Here is a 19,426-nt window from a genome sequence, read left to right as displayed (position 1 = left end):
TCGGTCAGAACGTCTTTACCGGTCAAAAAACAGCCTCGAAGGAAAATGGCAATTGTACTATGAAGAAAATGGGCAGGCGATGTTGCACGCTGAGCTGTCAATTTTATATTCCTTAGGCGAGCTCATCACTGTTCCTCCTATATGAGAGAATCTGCTCACCAGAGTCGACAGCCGCGGAGAGCAACGTCCTGTCGCTCTGATTAGTCTGTATACTTGAATATCATGGCTATATTCGTGGTAAAAATTACCAGCATAACAAGGTCAGTGTGTGCAGGAATTTATTTACAATAAAAAGTTGTCAGCTCGCGCGCGCTCGAGCTGTTTAAACGCGCAAAACCTTTAGACTGAGCGGCTTAGTGATTAATTTCTTGCGATAGGCCACTCTGTCCGTAACAAGAGCAGCAATGTTTGATAGGAGGGGCTTTATGAATTTCTTTGCCACTATTGACGATGTGACCGAGGCATGGTCTTCTCGTGCCTCGCATATAAATAGAGGGCAACTCTCCAGATGCGGCAAAATCATTGCCGTGATCTTCTTGCAGACATCGTTTGTGCCAATACGTGACACTGCGATGTCGATGGCCTTCTTTACTTTTACTAGAACAGCTACAAACTCGGGCTTTGGGAACACCAAACCCCCTCTAGTTCGGTGGTTAATAAGTCCCATCACTGGTGATATTGATGGCCCCGAATCATTCAGTCTCGGGCAGGCGCTGCACATCCTTTGTTCTTCTATCGCTTTCACGACAAAACCGGCGACGTATGCTACTGCAGCGGTTTCCACTGTTGAATGTGGCCGCTGCACTGAAAAAGAAAAAGTAAGAACAAAGTGCTGATATATCAGGACTAATTACGGAATATGGAGCTCCAATCCCGGCTTGAAAAAGTAATAAGCTCGAAAGGCTATAACTGCATGCGCAATACATGAAGTCTGCCTACTTACAGGGCATCACTTTCAAGGGCGCCAGCAAACTGTTGACATCATCCACGAAACTCGGTGGTTCACAAATGCTAGAAAAGAAAACGGTACAGAAACTATATATTAGTGACCGGCATGAAAAAGGTGCAAAAGCATGGGGAAACAGCACTAGCTTGAAAAACACATTTTTTTAAACGGAGCTGGGGCTTATGCATACCTAGGTAGGAAATCGCTAGTTGCTGCTGACACACTGCTTTGATCATCCGCAATATCGGGTGGTTCAGACAAGCTGAAAAACAAAACAGTGCAAGAACAAGAAGTTGGTTACCACTGTATGTGGCGTACAGATGTAAAAGAACCAAAGGAAGCGCGCGTCCTTTTTGAAAAACTGACATCAAATAAATGGTGCTGCAGCGGATGTGCATACCTGAGTAGTGCACTACTGGTTTTAGCCGAGGTGTTCTGAGGAATGCTCGATGTGTCCAGTCCTGAAGATTTCCCGCTCGGCACAGCTGGATCAACTCTGCTCAATTGGGTTGATGTAGAAGCACTGTACATGCTGGAGAAAAAAAAATGAATACGACAGAAATGACATCAGAAGGAAAAAATGCCAAGAAAATTTTCTTGCATGTTCAGCACAGACTAGCATTAGTGAACAAGTGAAATTAAACCGCAAGAACTTGATATACAGTGAAATACACTTAACTTGCAGCAAAACTTGTGTGCTTACCTCATAACACTCTGACCATTTTGAACATTTGATGCCTGCGATGCACACAGGATGCCAGTCCGGAGTAACTTTTCAAGGCCGAAGGTGACAGCTCTAGCGTCTAGACAGTCATTGCAACCCGCAATTTGACGCAAAGCACTGAACAGGACCTCAACCGGATCACTTGACAGATTTCTCGTGAGGACATAAAAGAACCCACTCTCCAGCAAGTACTTAATACAAAGAACGGTAAACTTGCTTGTGAGCAGCAGTGCCTCGTAAGTTTCTGGGCTTAGGAATTTTTTCCCACTTGATTTGCAGGCAATGTGGAGACTCTCAAGGTACTGCGGGAATTCGTCCTCAAGCCAATTCAAGCGTCCATCTGTCGCACAGAAGAAATGCATCTTGTCGGGCTTGTTTAAGTGCACGTGGGCTCTTTTGTTGGCCACATTATGGATATCAAACCACTTTTGGATTGCCTTCATGAACTTCACAGTTGCGCCAGCATTTCTGAAGGGCTCAGCTCTTGGGTGATAAGTAGGGAACTCCATAAGAAAGGAAACCGCAGCAATCACCTCATCCGAGAAAAGCTGCACTGCTCTCCCAACATTCATTTTCTCGAAATTGCTCGGCTCCACGTGCTTTTGAGTGAGAAAACGAACAGGCTTCACAATCTCATTCTTCTGGAGTTCATAGAGCTTCTTTATGAATAATCCCGTTATTGGAAGGCTTCCATCAGTCATTTCGCGTTCAAGAAAGAGATTTCGCACATTTTTTATGATGTGACATTGGTCGAAGGACAAAAATAGTGGCCTGCTTGGGTCACATGGGTGAATGACAGCTGGCTTCAGCGATCCATTTCCAAAATGGCGCATCATAGTTACATTAATTTTGTGGTTGTCTGTAACGATTCGTACCACATGAAGACCACACTTTTCGACTTCTTCGATCACATGCTTTGTCAGTTTGTGCAGCATTTTACCACTTAGCCGGTTCGTGAAGAAGAAGCCGCAGGGAATTTTGTAAGACGTTGACAGCCCTGCAGCCACAAAGCACAGCACCTTATTAGCAACTACAACATTGCTTACATTTTCTTGGCTGATGGTGTCAGGCTTTGTTGTTTCATGACCAAAGAAGCAGTCCATCTTGCGGTCATATATGTATCTTGAGCTTATGGCCATTTCGTCAATAATTACTGAACACATCTTTGCTTGCTCTTTTAGCTGCTTGACTTCTTGCAAGAGACGCTGTTTCATCAGCGGTGTGACTCCACTTTTATTGTTAGACTTCCCAACATACCGGAGCAAAGTATTTTTTGAGGGTAGCTTCAGAAGGCCTCGGTTACGTATGTAACGGTAGGTCTTTGGCGATAGGTAGTATAGGACTACACACTCCTTCACAAAATCCGGTGACCAGGAAGGACGCTGCCTTGAAGCGTTTGCTAGCTGCTCAACTATACAGTCTTCCAGACAAAACTTTGCTGTGCCCACTTTTTGCAAGCACTTTCTCAATGCAGATTGCACTGTATTGGACTTAAAATCATTGACGTTTTTCTTCAACCTTTCATTCTGTGTGCGAAGTTTTCGAATTGCTTTATTTTTCCTGGAAAGCTGCACCCTCAACCGGTTTAATTCTCTTACATCTGAATGTTTATGGGGGACAATATCATCACTTGTTTGAGTAGCACATTCAACCGTTGAAGTAGCTGGAAGATGATTTTCAAGGTCTTGAGGATTAGACTGAAGAACAAAATTCAGTGTTTGGCTATTTACAGCAGGTAAGAGCAGATGGCTGCTTTCTTCATGGCTCTCGGTTGTTTTCCAATTTTTCTCACTAATGCAGTTCATTGGACTGAGAGCATCATTTGTTTTAGAAACTGCGCAAGGTGGTTGCTCGCGCTCCAACTTTCGCCGTTTTTTTGCTGTCTGCGGCTGCATATAGCTCGGGTATCCAGGAAAAACACTGGGTACTGCAGCCCGCTTCAGACGCCGGATCTTTGCGGATTCAGAACGGTAGTCATTGCCCAAGAAGTGCAAAGAGCAGACGACACTGCTGGCGGACTTATCATTCGGAGTAAAATCTTTCCTCGATATAGCTTTCAGCCATGCGTGTCGGAGAGTTTCATCAGCTGGGAATTCGTGGAAGCTTAAGCCAAGCTTTTTTTTTGTGCTGGATTTGCAGCATAGCACGCAGCAATGTGGCATGTCCCTGAAAATACAGGAAATAGTCTATTAGGTCAAAGTCCTTGATTATCAAAATAATGTTTTGTCTGAATCGAAGTGACTCGAGCAACGCGATAATACATAACACATGGCTGATAGCAGCAGAGCCCCTTCAGCAGCAACACTTGAGGACTGGGAAGCCTACTCCCAACACCACTCAAGTTCGCTTGAAGCTACACAATGTAAAAAAATAAAAGCCATGCGTGGAAGGGCCCCGAGTATATAATTTGTCCAGCACGAGACTAAAGAAAATGGACCTCAAAAGACAGATCGAGAAGACAGTCAGGGGCCACGTTGAAAGAAAAGCCCGCAAACAAAAAGAAAGGAAGACGAGCGTTGCAGGGGCTGCGCTTAGGCACAGCGGCAGCTCACTCGCCATAATAGATATTTCAAGACACGTGCAATGCGGCACATCAAGTCATGCATCAACGCAGCCTTAGGTGCGTCTCGATCGTATTATACTACAAGAAACAACGCGTGCACTGTGCAAACCTGATTTGAGGATATACAGAGACGTACCTTGATTTCCTTGCGGTTTCCTCTGGCTGTCAACACATTTTAGAGCGAAGCTGACGCGAGACGTTACACGTGCACTCTCCGATGTATTCGCTTCTCCAAGCATGTGCCATGCCGCCGCGCCGTCGGCAGGAGTGGGAGAACAGCGCCGCTCCGCGGCGCGCGAGGAAACTTCTCCGATTACACCTCTCCAATGGGGTGCGCGCTGAATGGGACGGCCGGAGCAAGCCCCGCCGTGCGCGCGTGATCGAGGCGGCCGTGCTACAGCGAAGGCCTGTCCGTCGGCGTAGCGCGCTGCGTCTACGAAACTGTTCTGCGAAGCCCGTTCACGAGCCTTTTCCAGGAGAGCCTTCGCGCGCGCCCGACGTCTTCCCACGTTGTGTTCTGGATGGACGTTTCGTGGGATAGGCGCGACGGTGATGCGGTCCCGCTGCTCTCGAGGGATGCTGCAGAACTTTGTTTTGATTACTCTGGAAGGAACGCCCAGCTCCTGTAAGATGTGCCTTCCAGCTTGTGTGGTAGATAGCCTGATGAACTGGGCCCTCTCCTGTGCTTCCGCTATTTCCTCTAGCGTGTTATGCATGCCAAGTTGAAGTAAGCGTTCCGTGGGAGTGTATACGGGGAGGCCGAGAGCTCTCTTGATTGCCTTCCTGATTAATGCATTGAGTTTATCCCTTTCCGATCTTTGCCAGTTGTGCATGGCCGCGACGTAAGTGAAATGACACATTACGAACGCGTGTACCAATCTCACGAGGTTATCTTCTCCGAGGCCTTGCTGCCGGTTGGCCACTCTTCTGATTAGTCTGATGGCATTGTCCGTCTTCTTAGTGAGCCGCAGCACTGTCTGGTTGTTTGAACCACTCGACTCTACCATCATGCCGAGAATCCGGATAGCATCCACCCTCGGAATATAGCCTCCGTCTTTTGTGCGCAGTTTTATGTCGCATTCGGCGAGTGGCTTCCATCCCTTTGGTTTCGGGCCTCTGCGCTTGGGTCGATAAAGTAGCAGTTCCGACTTGTGCGGTGAGCACCGAAGGCCGTGGATTCAAGGTATCTCTCGGTAGCATCAACCGCCTCTTGCAGGGCCGTCTCTACCTGTCCGTCACTACCTCCAGTACACCAGATGGTAACGTCGTCTGCGTATATGGTATGACTGATACCGTCAATAGCAGAGAGTGTCCGGGATAGACCGATCATGACTAGGTTAAAGAGGGTTGGGGATATGACTGACCCTTGTGGCGTCCCTTTAGACCCCAGCTTAATCATGTTTGAAGTCAGGTCCCCGATCTTAAGGGTGGCTTCTTTGCCTGACAGGAAAGATCTCGTGTAGGAATGAAAGTGCTTCCCCAGGTTTAGGCTGGAGATTGTGTTTAAAACGCACGAGTGAAGAATGTTATCAAATGCCTTTTCGAGATCTAGACCTAGTATGGCTCTCGTGTCCCGCGTATTACAGTCAATAATGTGATGTTTGATGAGCTTCATCGCGTCCTGCGTCGAGAGTCCGACCCTGAAGCCGATCATGTTGTGTGGGTAAATGTCGTGGTCCTCCAGGTAGCGTGAAAGCCTGTTTAGGATTGCGTGCTCAGCAACTTTCCCCACGCACGATGTGAGCGAAATATGGCGGAGGTTATCGAGGCTGGGCGGCTTGCCTGGCTTGGGGATGAGAATGGTGTTGGCAGATTTCCACATTCCTGGGACTTTACCATTGCTCCACGCTTGGTTAATGATGTCCGTTAGGTATTCGATGGACTTCTCGTCCAGATTCCGTAGAGCTTTGTTTGTGATCTTGTCCGGACCCGGAGCCGATCTGCCGTTGAGGGCGTGGAGCGCCTGCCTGATCTCCTCAATCCCGAATTCTGCGTCGAGCTCAGGGTTCTCGGAGCCTTCGTAGTCAGGGGAAGGTGGTGTAGGGCACGATGCGACTGATAGGTACTTCTGTACGAGTTTCGATAAAATTTCCTTGTTCGAATATTCTCGCTTGGCTGTGTGTAGGGTGCGCGCCAGTGTGTTGCGTTGGTTGGTTCTAGTGTTCGTCTCGTCGAGGAGATGCTTTAGGAGGTTCCAGGTGCCACCGTTGCGCATCTGCCCGTCGATCGAGTTGCACACCTCATCCCATTGCTGTGTACAGAGGGCCCTGCAGTGTTCCTCTATAGTTCGGTTGATTTCCGATATCCTTTTTCTGAGCCTGCGGTTGAGCCGTTGTCCTTTCCACCTGGCGAGGAGGGATTGCTTGGCCTCCAATAGGTGAGCGAGACGGCTGTCCATCTTTTCCACCGGGAGGTCGGTACAAACCTCTTTGGTGGTAGCTTTGATGTCGTGTCTAACCTGTGCAACCCATTGTTCAAGGCTAGGCTTGTCCTCACTCTCCATTCGCTCTTCCCTTATTTTGCGAAATTTGTCCCAGTCTGTGTACTGGAACATGCGCTGTCTCTTCTGGTCGACTTGGAGGTGCGTGGCCAAGATATAATGGTCGCTACCAAAGTCTACCCCGAGGTTTGTCCACTTGACCGCTGCAATGCTCCTGACAAAGGTGAGATCCGGTGTCGTGTCGCGGCTCGACGATGTTCCGCATCTGGTGGGGAACGCTGGGTCCATGACTAGCATCAAGTTAAGGTTTAGAGCCTCACGCCAGAGGTCCTCCCCCTTTTTAGTGTTATATAAGTAGCCCCAGGTGTGGTACGGCGCGTTGAAGTCACCAGCTATGATCAAAGGGGAGTCGCGCACTAGTTGCGTGGCCTTGGTGATTAGGGCTTTGAAGCGCTGTCGTTGAGCTTTGGGACTACTGTAGACATTCAGGATGAATATACTTTGGCGGTTCGTTGGGCAAGGGATGATCTCTATCATCATGTATTCAACTTTAGTTGCGGTCATCTTAAGGTCGTGAGTGATGTGGGTCAGCTTGTTGCTAACCAGTACGGCGATCCCCCGTCCTTCTTCGTGCTTTGCTACGGGCCTGTAGCCAGACAGCGTGACGTTAGATGTTAATGTTTCTTGTAAAATGATAACATTTGGCTTCTCTGCATGCGAGCGAATATATTGTTGCAGGGGAGCCCTCTTGGGAAGGTAACCCCTGCAATTCCATTGCCACATCTTGAATGAGCTAGTTTGAGTGGCCATCGTGTTGCTCTTGAGTTGCTGTGCTAACCATCGGAGAGCCGATCGCCCCCGAGCTCTTACTAGTCGATGCTGTTGTTGGGGGTGTAGGAGCTGTAGGTGCCAGCACAGGTGCTACAACGTTTTCTAAGAAGGATTCAATTTTGCTGATCCGCTGATTAGTGCGCTCCTCCATGGAAGCCATGTTGCTTTGGAAGAGCGAGAACTTTTCATTTATCTGCTTAATGCTGTCACTGAGAGCGGAGAGCAACTCGCGAATCTCCGATTTGGCCCTGCCTGGTGCTCTTTCTTGCTCGTTAGCGATTGCCCTCTTTTTAGCGGGTCTCTCTGTATCGATCTTCTCAACCATGGGGACTTCCATTGGCTGGGGAGCGGCCGGTTGCTTATCCGTATCGCTCTTCTCAACCATGGGGATTTCCATTAGCTGGGGAGTGGCTGGCTGCTTGTCAGCCATGACGGGTTGACCGCCCTTCTTAATCTCAGCAATTTCTGTCATCAGTCGAGCTATTGTGTTCTTCATCATCTCGTTTTCGCGCTCAAGTTGTGCTAGTCTGTTGTTACCTCTATCATGCTCTGGCGGTGAGCCCCGCGTTACCTTTTCCGGCGTTCCTCGAACTCGGTCGGCCCAGGTCGGGTAGCACTCGGGTCGGCGATCCCTGGAACAGGACCTCGAGCAGGACTTGAACCGGACTTGGCTGACTCGGCGCCGGGATCCGGAGCGACCCCTGGAGCGTGATCTGGTCCTGGTTCTGGAGCAAGAGCGGCCTCTGGATCGAGAGCGACTCTGGGGGCTCTCTCTGGAGCGAGAGCGTCCCCTGGATCGGGAGCGCCCCCTAGGCTCTTGCGGTGGAGGTTGCTCGAAGTGTTTCTTGCTTTCGCTGCTATGTGGTGTTGACGAAGCCCCATTGGTCGAAGCTTCCACCGTCGCACTCTCCCATCGTCTCCTTCTGACGACGTACGGGATCTGGAATCTCTCCTTGCACGTTTTGTCCGCCGAAGGGTGTGGGCCCCCGCACAACCCACACTTTGGCGTGCACTGGTGTTGATCGTCCGGGTTGACTGCCCCACATCCTCTGCAGGTGGACTCTTCGGGAGTCGGACAAACGTCGGCACGATGGCCGAGTTTGCCGCACGCGTAGCAAATATAAACTTGTTTGCGATAAAGAAAGCATTTCACAAGGACTGGGCCATAGCGCACGAAGTTCAGAACCTTGAGTCCGTCGAAAGCAATGATGATTGTGCCTGTGTTCTTAATTCTCTTGACCGCCAAGGCCAGTGGGTTTCTCTCGTTGACGATGTTACGTTCCAGGTCCGAGGGACTGTCGTTGAGGTCGATGTGTCTGATTACCCCTTTGCACGTGGTGTGGGGGGCGGCCTCGTATGCACTTACTTCAAACATTTTTCCAGCCACATGAATTGCTCTGATTCTTGTGTATTTTGAAGCGTTGTCTCGGTTGGGCGTGCTGGCCACCAGAATGTTTTGCTGTATGTTAGGGCAAATGAAGTCCGAGCTTATCTGCGTAGGGGTAAGACCCGCCGCTTGCACGAACGCTTTACCGATCACGGTCGGTCCTGTCTTGGCAATATTCAGCCCTCCGCGGGGTCGTATGATAATTTTGGCATGTTCCTTGGGCATGGGAGGCATCCGTGATGCCCTGATGATTTTGCTCTTGAGCTCATTTCCATTTTCCTGAGTGCTGAATGAGGCGCCGGCGTTAGGCTTATTCCCCCATACGCCGCCGCTAGGGCGCTTGGCAGAGTCCGCCTTGGCGGACATACGCTTCGAAACTGCCGACTGCCATCCAAATTCTGGTGAAAATTCTTCAAGAGGAAGATCCTCCCCGTCAACCGTCATCTGCATAGTCACTCAGATCTCAGAATTGTTGGTCCAGCGACACTTGATTGCGCCGATCGGCGCTACGCCGGGCTAGGCTTGTCGTTAGGGCCAGAAAGGCGGCGGCGTGGTCCGAGCACAAAAACGTTCATAAAATGGAAAAGAGGCCACCCACCGAAACAAGTCCAATATCGATGTGATCCTCTTCCCTTTAGACATGCGTTGGTAACAACATGATGGAGATTAGAGGCGAAAATCTTGCCGAAATCATTCAAGAGAGCAGGAGCCGAGATGGAACCCTAGCGCTTGCGTCCGTCTTCTTCTTCTTCCTCTTGCCCTTGGGGACAAATTGAAATTTGCAAGTGGGCCAACTTGACTTTCCTGGGTGAGTAAACTTGAAATGTGGGGTGGGCCAAATTGAACTTTCAACCTGGGGCAACTGCAATTTGGGAATGGACCAGCTGAAATTTAGGAACGAGCCAACAGAAATTTGGGAAGTGGGCCAAGTTAAATTTGAGATTGGGCCTACTTGAAATTTGAGGTTGGGCCTATATGAATTATGGAGTGAACGAAGTAAAAACGAACTCACAGCCAAGCCAAACAATGCTTACGCATCAGCAGACAATTCTCCGAGTATCTGTAGCTTTTTGGGAAGCGGTATACTCACAGAATTTTCATTTCCGAGTAATGAAAGCAATAGCATCTTCTGCAAATAATTTTCCAGTCAATGATGGGACGGAAATGCCCCGATGTTGAGTGCGCCAATCACCAGTAAATTCTAACGATAGTTTTGGCCATAGGGTTTGATACAATAAAATTCACAGGGTCTCTTGTGTTACCCCCAAAACGAAGGAGAAAGGCCAAGTGCCGATACATGAAAGACGGACACATAACCTACACAATCTACTTGTTTCATTTACTCATCCTCCTCATTCGCTTAATCACTCCCTTATTTCGTTTCGGGTACTTCGCTTAGTCATGCCTCCTAATTATAACGGACGAAGTTGTTACTTACCCCCTAGAGCATTGGTTCGAGCGCCTTAGCTATGTTTTAATTAACTGTGCCTGAATTAACTTCGCATTTATTAACACCAATGTTCATGGGTTCGACCCTCACAAAGGATCATGGTTAGACTCCAGCCAAACGTCGTGCATTCCCAGCCCTAATTAACGCCAAAGGTTGTTGGTTCAACTCCCATAAAATGTAGAGGGCTCGTAGCCTTTTCGTACCTTTCGTGTCGTCAGCGCTTTTACGCTCATGGGAAACTGACCGATGAGACATAAGGCTTTCGCCGGAATAACTAAACTGAACTCTGGTATTGCGATCATTCGGCCGGTATGAGAATGATGGGTGGTGCGTGGATCTGTCTGATCTTCATGCTCGTGGCGTCAGCCGTTTTAGAACGCCACTCTTTAACGCCGCTCCACATTAAGCATTTTTGCGGCGTTTCGTCACCCGGCGTCGCTTGGCGTCGATGCAGAGGGTGGCGTGCTCAAGTGACACCAGATCTCGCAGCCGCCGCCAGAAGCGGCTCGATGAGTGCGGGCCAATCAGCGCTGGTCCGCGTGCCACTCATGTGTATAGGCGTGCGTTCGTGCGGAGACGCCGAAAGATGCATCGGCAGAAAATGGCGTTAAAACGCTGAATGTGGGTCGGCCTTCAGGTGTGCGTTCCTGAACTGAGCGTCGGGGTCGTCGGCGTCCCTCGGCCTCACCGAGCGAACGAGCACCGCAAAGGACGAAAGAGCGAACGCGGAGCAAAGCGGGGGTTGAAACACGGTAGCAGCGAAGAGAGCGCGAGGATGGAAAGAACAAAAGTTAGAGCAAAAGCATGAGGCAGAAAGCGAAGGAGGAGAGCATGGCGAAAGGGTGAGGATGAAAGCAGAGTGCCACGCGGGACTACGACATGGGGCAACAGTCATGCACGCCGTAGTGTGCCGATGACCTCATTACTACGGCATGCAGCGAGCGCTCGGCGAGCACGTCCACTGATACGAAATATGGAAACAAAGCGCTTCGTTGTGCTTCGAAGCCAGACGCGCGCTCCCGTGTTCGTGCTCTTTTTCTCAACAATCAGTGATACAACCGCTTGAATTCGAAACATTTAAAGAGTGGCGCTCAAATTGTGCATTAAGGAGCATTGTTGTCATCAGTGAATTCCATTCTAGGTTCACATATTTTGCCTTAATAGGCCTTCAGTGCCTTACATTTCGAAGCAATCTATATTTGCATATGTACTGTTAAGTAACACTGCGAATAAATTGCAACAAGTGACTGAGGTCCTTAGCATAGAAATCATAAGAGTAAAGGCAAAGTTTAATATCAAGACAAAGGTAATGTTCAGTAGCCTGGCAAGGAAGCAAGATTTCGTGATCGCCAGTCACACTCCAGGATATGCGGAATAGTAGGTTTACTTAGGTCAAATACTCACAGAGCATCTAGATCATGAGAAGGAAAGTTACAGAAGAATAAATATGGGCTCCAGTGATTACGGCAGGCGTTACCTAATTCCTGATTATAGCTTAGCACTTTCGTCAAAACGATAAGTGTACCAATATATACATTCTACCAACACCAACACATGTGGCCGAAACTTGGATATTAACAAAGCTCGAGACCAAGGTAAGGACTGCCAAAGGAAGAATGGAGCAAAAAAACTTGGGCGTAACGTTTGGAGACAGGAAGATAAAGGTATGGATGAGAGAGCGAACCTCGATTACATCAGAGGAGGGGGGGGGGGAAGAAATTAAGCTGGGTAGGTCTTGTATTTCCCTGGGTAAATAACCGGTGGATCATTAGAATTACAAAATTGGTAATAAAAGATGGGATGCGCTGTCAATGACGGCAGAACATCATGTTGAATGATGAAATTAGGAAATTTATGGGCGCAAGTTGCATTGAGCTAGCGCAAGATAGGGTAAATTTGAGATGGCTGGTGATGGTGTGCGGTGCCCGTAGCAGCTATCACCGGTAATGATAAAAAAGAACTATTCACTTCCCGCCGGATAAAACTCGGGACTAGTGCGCATGAGTCAGCTACTCGGGCATTGAGCCAAGCCAGCGATGCCTAGCGCGCAGCGGAAAAATGTCCTTTAAATGCGTCCTAGGCCGCAAGGAGAGACGCGATACAACATGCGCGCCACGTAGCCTCGATGTGCGCACATTTTTCACTGGATTACTACATGAGGTAGAACGCCATGTAGCAGTTGCTTAGGTAGCGGTACAAGGTAGATAGTGAATCCCTGAAGAATAAAAGCAAATGACGGAGGAGTATAGATATTGATGGAATGAAAAGCATGTACGATATACCTGAATATTTCAAGCAAGCTAGGTGAGTGTCTCTGTGTTGTTTCATACGGAATGTTATTAAATCTTCATCATCATCATTAGCATCGTATCTTGCCATTTCACACACGATGGGACACTCGCGCAGCGAAGCGTCGGTACGGACAATGTTTGCATTGCAGTTTTGCAATATTACAGTAGCTGTGACCACCACTTGTTGCCCCTTTGATATAGAGCAAGCAGTGAAGGTGGGAAGATAAATACTCAGGCTTCTTAACAATGTGCACAAGCACATCCATCTACGTCCTCACATTTATTAGGGGAGGGCCGGGGAGTATAATTGGCAGCCTTCGAGAACAGCAACCTACCAATTTTTAGAACATGCAGTCTCGTAATTTCTCACTTTTTTGGTTGTCCGCTTCACGAAATGAAGAATGTTTGATTTCCAATCCTCATGGTAAAAAAACTCAACTATACAGAAGCAATCTTCTTTCATCTAATGGCTTGTGGGTAGGGTGGCGTCTGCGAGTAGCAAGCGCACAAACTCGGCGAATGTGCTGGTTCTAACCTCATCGCCTCAGCGCGATCGACATTAGCTAAAACTGTGTTGGTGGCTCGTGAAAACTGAAGCCTGTGCCGCCAACAATCCGTCACCACTTTCCAATCATTAAACACTCGTTTACAGCGAACCTAACTTCTGAACCTAACGACAGGCAACATCTCTTGTTAACCTCGACCTCCCGGTCGTCAACTTTGTCGCTTGCCATTATTTCCCAGCATGCTCTGCGTATTCAGCTATGTAACTCATAACACAATGTGGCCAATAGCTGAGGAGCAGGAAAAGTATCTGGCTTCAGGTGATTTAAAAAATAATCTGTAAAAATCTGCGCTGCCCCCGCCGCTGCATTTTATGGGAGTGAAATGCTAAAACACCCGTTGTACTTAGAGTTAGGTGCATGTTAAAGAGCACCTGGTGGCCGAAATTTCCCGTGTGCCTGAAAATCGGATCGTAGTTTTGGCACGTAAAACCCTATATTTAAGGCCTGCTGTTTTGAAGATGTGGCCGACGTGCCCAACGTCCAGAGGAGTATCTCCAACAAATTTCACATACATCATCTGAACTGGAACTATTGCCGGTGTTGAAGTTTTTGGTGAAATAGTTAAGCCCAGAAGAATCAATTAAGTTCAGTATTTACCGAAAGCACACTATTTCTAAGGTTTCACAGTTACGCCCAGAAAAGCGAATGGATTGCAGAGGACGAATGTCATTGGAGCCAGCAGGCTAACGAAAAGCTCTCTCTTGGTATGCTAGACAAACTTCCCAGTTGCCCTGGCATCTCTACATAAGCTTCTCTAATGTTCCAGAAGGTTTCTGGGCAAATGCAAACAGCTATCAAATAGTATTGACGTAACACATCCGCTGCTCATGTCTTTATACGAGGATCTCCTTTATACGAAGATGCGTCTGCAAAGGTGGTTGAGAATGGTAAAGAAAATGAAAATCTACGAAGTATGTTGAAGCACCTTATAACTACGATGCGTTCACTTCTCTGCGGACTGCAGACGCCGGTCGCTAAGACCACGCTACATGTTCTAGTTGCTTAGGAACCGCTCCTCGCATCTCTAAAATAAGCCATCATGGCGTTATCTTTTGAAAACCAATAATGAATATCTGCGATATTGCAGTGGAATGCCAGAGGACTACGAGGCCGCCTCGCAGACTTTCGGCAATGGAAGGGTGTTCAAATACAAGTTTCCCGTGGCTGTAATATGTGAACCAAACATGGCGTCTTTAATACGCATATCTGGTTATGTGGCACTGTGGTCAATGAATGACGATGGTTTAAGCAAAATGCTCAATTTTCTTCATTGGAATTTAACATGCCTTCGTAAGGACATTCGTCCACATGCTTCCACCGAGTTGGTTTGCTTAAAACTGAAGAACACGGGGCGCGCATTCTCAGTAATTGGAGGATATATACCCCCAGCATCTAGCATAGACAGTTCATATTTGCTGTCTATGCTGCAAACTTGTGCGAGTCCCCACACAGTCATCGGCGGCTTTAATGCCCACCGTCCCTTGTGGGGCTCTGATTCCACGAACGCCCGCGGTAGGGCCTTGGCTGATCTTGTGCTTAGTCAAGGCTTGATGGTGATCAATGATGGCTCGCCAAGTTGCCTACGAGGCTCTAACTGCAGCAGTTCTCTTGACATTTAGTTTGTTTCAAAGAGCCTGCTGTCTGGTACACGATGGTGTACTGACCTTGCCACCCATGGAAGTCACAATCTACCAATACACATTCAGATGAAATGGTTGCATCCCCCAGCTCCGCACACTGTGCATTCTACCAATTGGCCATTATTTCAAGAATCTGTGAACACCGCAAGCCGAGTCATCCAATCTCCATCCAATATTGAATATGTCATCGCGACAATATTACGCGACACAACAAAACACCTCAGCATACCTTCACCTACATCGCCTATTGACGACCAGTACGAGCGACATCACGCGATACGACCTCGAGCAGAAGAGAAGTACAGAAGTACCAAATCACCATTAGACGCCGCATCACACCGGGCTCTTGCGTCATGTCTTGCGCCACCTTGAGAAGCTCGACAAACGAGGCTGGAGATAATTCTGTGGCTCTCTCGATCCGAGAAAACCTCTCTCTGGAATTTAGAAAATTGTGCGAAGCCTTCGATTCCTTCCAACACAGTGCACCCGTTCAGGGCTGCGGCCATACGGCAAGGCCGGCGTAAAGTTGAGGTAGCCGATGACCTCTGAAAATTACATCTGATTTTCTCTAATGGCATACCAATGCAATCACGACTCTCTTTTCTACCATCTAGAGATAGCCGGCTCGATGCGCCTTTTATTGTGCACGAGCTCGATGCTGTGATATCTACTTCCAACCGATCACCTTGTCTAGGACCAGATTGAATTACATACTCCGCTATTTGTCATCTTGGAGTAGGAGCTCGAGAAATTCTCCTGACGCTCTACAACTCTACGTGGTAGACAGCAACTGTGCCTGGCCACTGGAATTGCAGTCGTCTTGTAGCTTTGCTATAACCCAGAAAATGCTCACATGATCTCTCACGTTATCGGCCAATATAGCCTTGGCAAGCTGTGTCGGTAAAGTGATGGAGTGGATGGTACTGAGCAGACTGCAATGGCTACTCGAGAAAAGTCGCGGCCTTCCTGATTTTATCAATTGATAAAGAAGAGGCCGATCTTCCATTGATGGTGTGATCGACATAGAATCTTCTCTTCTACTACAGGTAAAAAGATACCGTCGTGGGGTATGTGCAAAATTTCTGGACGTTAAAGGTGCCTACGACAACATCTTCCACCATTCGATTATTCGGGCTCTTGAGGATATTGGAGTTGGTGGCCGGATGTATGCATGGCTGCACAGTTACGACAGTGGCGGCACCATTTATAAGTCCACTTCGGATGGCGAGACTTATAGACATGACGTTCGCAGGGTTGTTCCGCAGGGTGGTGTCTGTTGCCCAATACTGTTCAATGTCATACTGGTCAGCTACCTGAAAGAACGCATACCAGCACGTACGCGGATGATAAGTGTATCTGGTCATCTGGCGTCACGCGTCCACAAGTGCGTGCAAGGCTTCAATGTGCGGCTACCATCACGTCGAAGTACCTGCGCCGTAGAGGCCTACAAGTCTCAGCAAATCAGTGAGCAGTGTTGGCATTCACGCCAAATCAATGTCACAGTATCCAATCGTTGTGGACGGAACGGTGCTCCCTTCAGTCCCCCACCAGAGATTTCTTGGCGTGATAATAGACCGCAATCTTTTTTTGGACCAAACGAGTTTCTGCGATAAAGGCTAAACTGACCAGCCTCATACACGTTCTTCGTGTAATATGTGGACTGAGATGGGGCCCCTCTGAACGAAGTTTGCTCTAAGTGTACCAGGCACTTTTTGTGGGCTACATGCGCTACAGCATGCCTTGCTATCTAACATGGAGTCATCTTGCATACGGACGCTAGAGAGCCTTCAGGCACAAGCACTGTGGATATGCCTTGGCTTTCCACGCTGCACGTCAACTACGGGAACAATAGTGCAAACATGGTCTTGTCAAATCGGCATATACAGGTCTTGTGAACCTGTACGAACCAATCTTAGCCTCCTGACCAGATACTCTGACCACCCTTTGCCAATGCCTCCAAGAACCAACCTTGACTGTGGTTTTTATAAAGCAATTGCATGTCATGCAAGCATTATACCTGCAAGGTTCCAGGCTGCAAACTTCCCCGCGACACTTCCATGGGCATTGCCAAGACCACTAGTGAGGCTTCAGATACCCGGAATCATGAATAAATCCCATGTTTCCTCGATTGGCCTGAAACAACTCCCCCTCTTCCATATATCTACATTATATAGTGAAACTCTACAACTATATACCGATGATCCGGTCATGTCATCTGCCACAACGGCCACATTTGTCATCGAAAAACTTGGAATCACTCGGCGATTTCAATTAGACCACAAATCTACATCTACGGCTGCGGAACTTCCGTGAATACGGGAAGCTCTCCGTTTTATGAGAACGCAGACACCTCATCAATGGACGGGATCCTGCGATGCCAAATCAGCGCTACAGGCGCTGAAATGCTTTTTAAAGAAAGGACCATACTGCCTGTTCATGCTAGAAATCGCCGAACTTTATCACAGTGCCGAGTTAAGTGGCCATGTGATCACATTACAATGGGTACCTGGTCATAGTGGTGTGATTGGCAATGAACTCACTGACAGTGAGTCAACGTCAGCCTTGTCTTTCTTTAATGGAGTATGGATTGCCTACTCGCAACCAGACAACAACGCCATGATCAAGTCACTCATGCAGCCTACAAAGGTATACAGAGCCCACAATGACAGCATTCACAGACGCCTACCTATGATCAACGCAGACGCTAAATTATGTTTGCCTCCGAAAGTTATGCGGAGCAAAGCCTCGTTGCTACAAATGATTCGGCTGGGCGTTGCTTTCACTCGTCGCTACGCGCATCTCATCGGCCAATCAAACAGCCCTGATTGTGAACACTCTCAGATGCATGAAACACTGGAACACATACTATGCGATTGCCCAGCATATATGCTGGAACGAAAGAAAGCAAGTTTCCTAGCCAGCGTTCGCAGGCAACCACTGTCGGAGGAAGCTATACTCGGCCCATGGCCTGACATTGCAACTGAGTTGCATTGTCAGTTGCAGTAAAGTGTCAGTAAAGTGAGTTGAGTGTAAAGTGTAAAGTGTTTCAGCAGGACACGAAGCTCGACGAGCGGTTCTAGCCAGGCAACTGTCTCATATGCATCAGCACTCAATACTTCTCTTATCATCATCATCTATCCCAGCACTTTCACTCCCCTTCCCTCTTCCCCAGTGCAGAGTAGCTGACTAGAGCGCACTAGCTCACGTCGACCTCCCCGTGTTTCCTATTACTAAATTCTCTCTCTCTCTCTCTCTCTTTTCTGCTAACAAAAAATGCTAGTCTTCTCGTTTTGTTTGACTGAGTACATACGCCTGTCCGCTATATAGCTTGATAGCGCACTAAGGCAAGACATCGTAAAGATTTTACCGCTAAACACATTAGAGTAAATCTGCGCAAAAAAAAACGTCGCAACCGCAAAGGCGCCGCAAAATTACTGCCTCTCATTTTTTGGGAGGCCATCAATAATAAATGCATGATGCGAAAACTAGCATTTCCACTATAGTGTCCGTAACGACAATGTGCAAAACTCGTTCCGCGCATTTTCGAAAAATATTGGACGACAATTTATAAAACATCTTGCTAAATTCGATCCTGCAATAAAGGATGTGTTTGAAGGCTCCCGAACTAGATTGCGCCACCGTGATGAAGGGAGACTCCGTATCGTGTTCATTGCGCGTCTCGTCTGAATCGAATCTGGTCGACGGCGCATGCGCGGCAGGGCAAGGTAGCAACATGGCGGCGTCCTTGCAGTTGCAGATTCCAATGCATATGCGCTATGGCGAGCGTTTGCTCTACTGTTGGTTACAATGACTGTATAGTTTATCATTGCCGGTTTAGTGTGATACCAGCCCCGTTAGCAAAGTGTTTAAGGCGTTTCGATGCTGTGTTCAAGGTCGTCCAATCAATCGCGGCCGCAGCGACCAACTCTGGATGGGAGCGAAATGCAAAAAAAAAAAAACGATGAAAAGGGAGAAGAAAGAAAAAGAAAGCGCTCGTGTATTTGAATTTAGGTGCACGTTAAACAACCCCAATTAAAGAAGTCACTCCAAGGAACTCAGTTTAGCGTTCCTCATAATCAAAGCGCGCATTTGGCGCGTAAAACCCAACATTACAATTTCTTGCGTGATGAGCGGGAAAGTTTCAAATGGGTCAGTTTCAGCGATTATAAAAATTGCACGGCCAAGTGCTGTTATCCCTACCTGCGTCTGCTCCTTTCCTCTTAATTTTACCATGGCGGAGAAAGTTTTGCTTAGGAGGCTTCGGGCTGGGGTGACCCTTACAGTTGCTGTGGTCTCAAACGGAATGTTCGCATTTCCCACGGGGTGCTACGTGTTCCGATTGCTCAGTGCTAGTGATGGATAGGGATATGCTGTGTACCACCTATTATGCACAAGTCCAGGCTTACAATCGCAACGCTCGCGTCTCCTATTGCCTCCGCTACACTGTCGCATCCACTTATGACCGCAGCATACGTAATGCTAAGTATGGACAGCTGGGCTAGTTGGTTATGATTAGCATTGTGAAACATAGTTCCAGCGCACATTTGAACAAGGACGAGACGAGAACTCCACAAAACACTACTTCAAT

The 19,426-nt window shown here is 48.1% G+C and overlaps 1 protein-coding gene across 1 annotated transcript in view; it reads right to left on the bottom strand.

The window, feature by feature from the left end:
* Positions 1 to 261: 261 nt before the first annotated feature.
* Positions 262 to 19,426, bottom strand: part of LOC139049823 (uncharacterized) — a 41,182-nt gene continuing 22,017 nt past the window's right edge. The window contains exons 2-5 of the mRNA XM_070525640.1: positions 1,347 to 1,478; positions 1,137 to 1,208; positions 944 to 1,011; positions 262 to 804 (exon numbers count right to left, since the gene is read on the bottom strand). Coding sequence (XP_070381741.1) covers positions 323 to 804; positions 944 to 1,011; positions 1,137 to 1,208; positions 1,347 to 1,477 — 753 coding nt within the window. The 5' untranslated portion in view covers position 1,478 and the 3' untranslated portion in view covers positions 262 to 322. The remainder of the gene's footprint in view (positions 805 to 943; positions 1,012 to 1,136; positions 1,209 to 1,346; positions 1,479 to 19,426) is intronic.

The sequence above is a fragment of the Dermacentor albipictus genome, chromosome 9 (assembly GCF_038994185.2).
Source record: "Dermacentor albipictus isolate Rhodes 1998 colony chromosome 9, USDA_Dalb.pri_finalv2, whole genome shotgun sequence".
In the NCBI taxonomy this organism is placed as follows: Eukaryota; Metazoa; Arthropoda; class Arachnida; order Ixodida; family Ixodidae; genus Dermacentor; species Dermacentor albipictus.
This window is presented reverse-complemented; position numbering and strand designations above follow the sequence as displayed.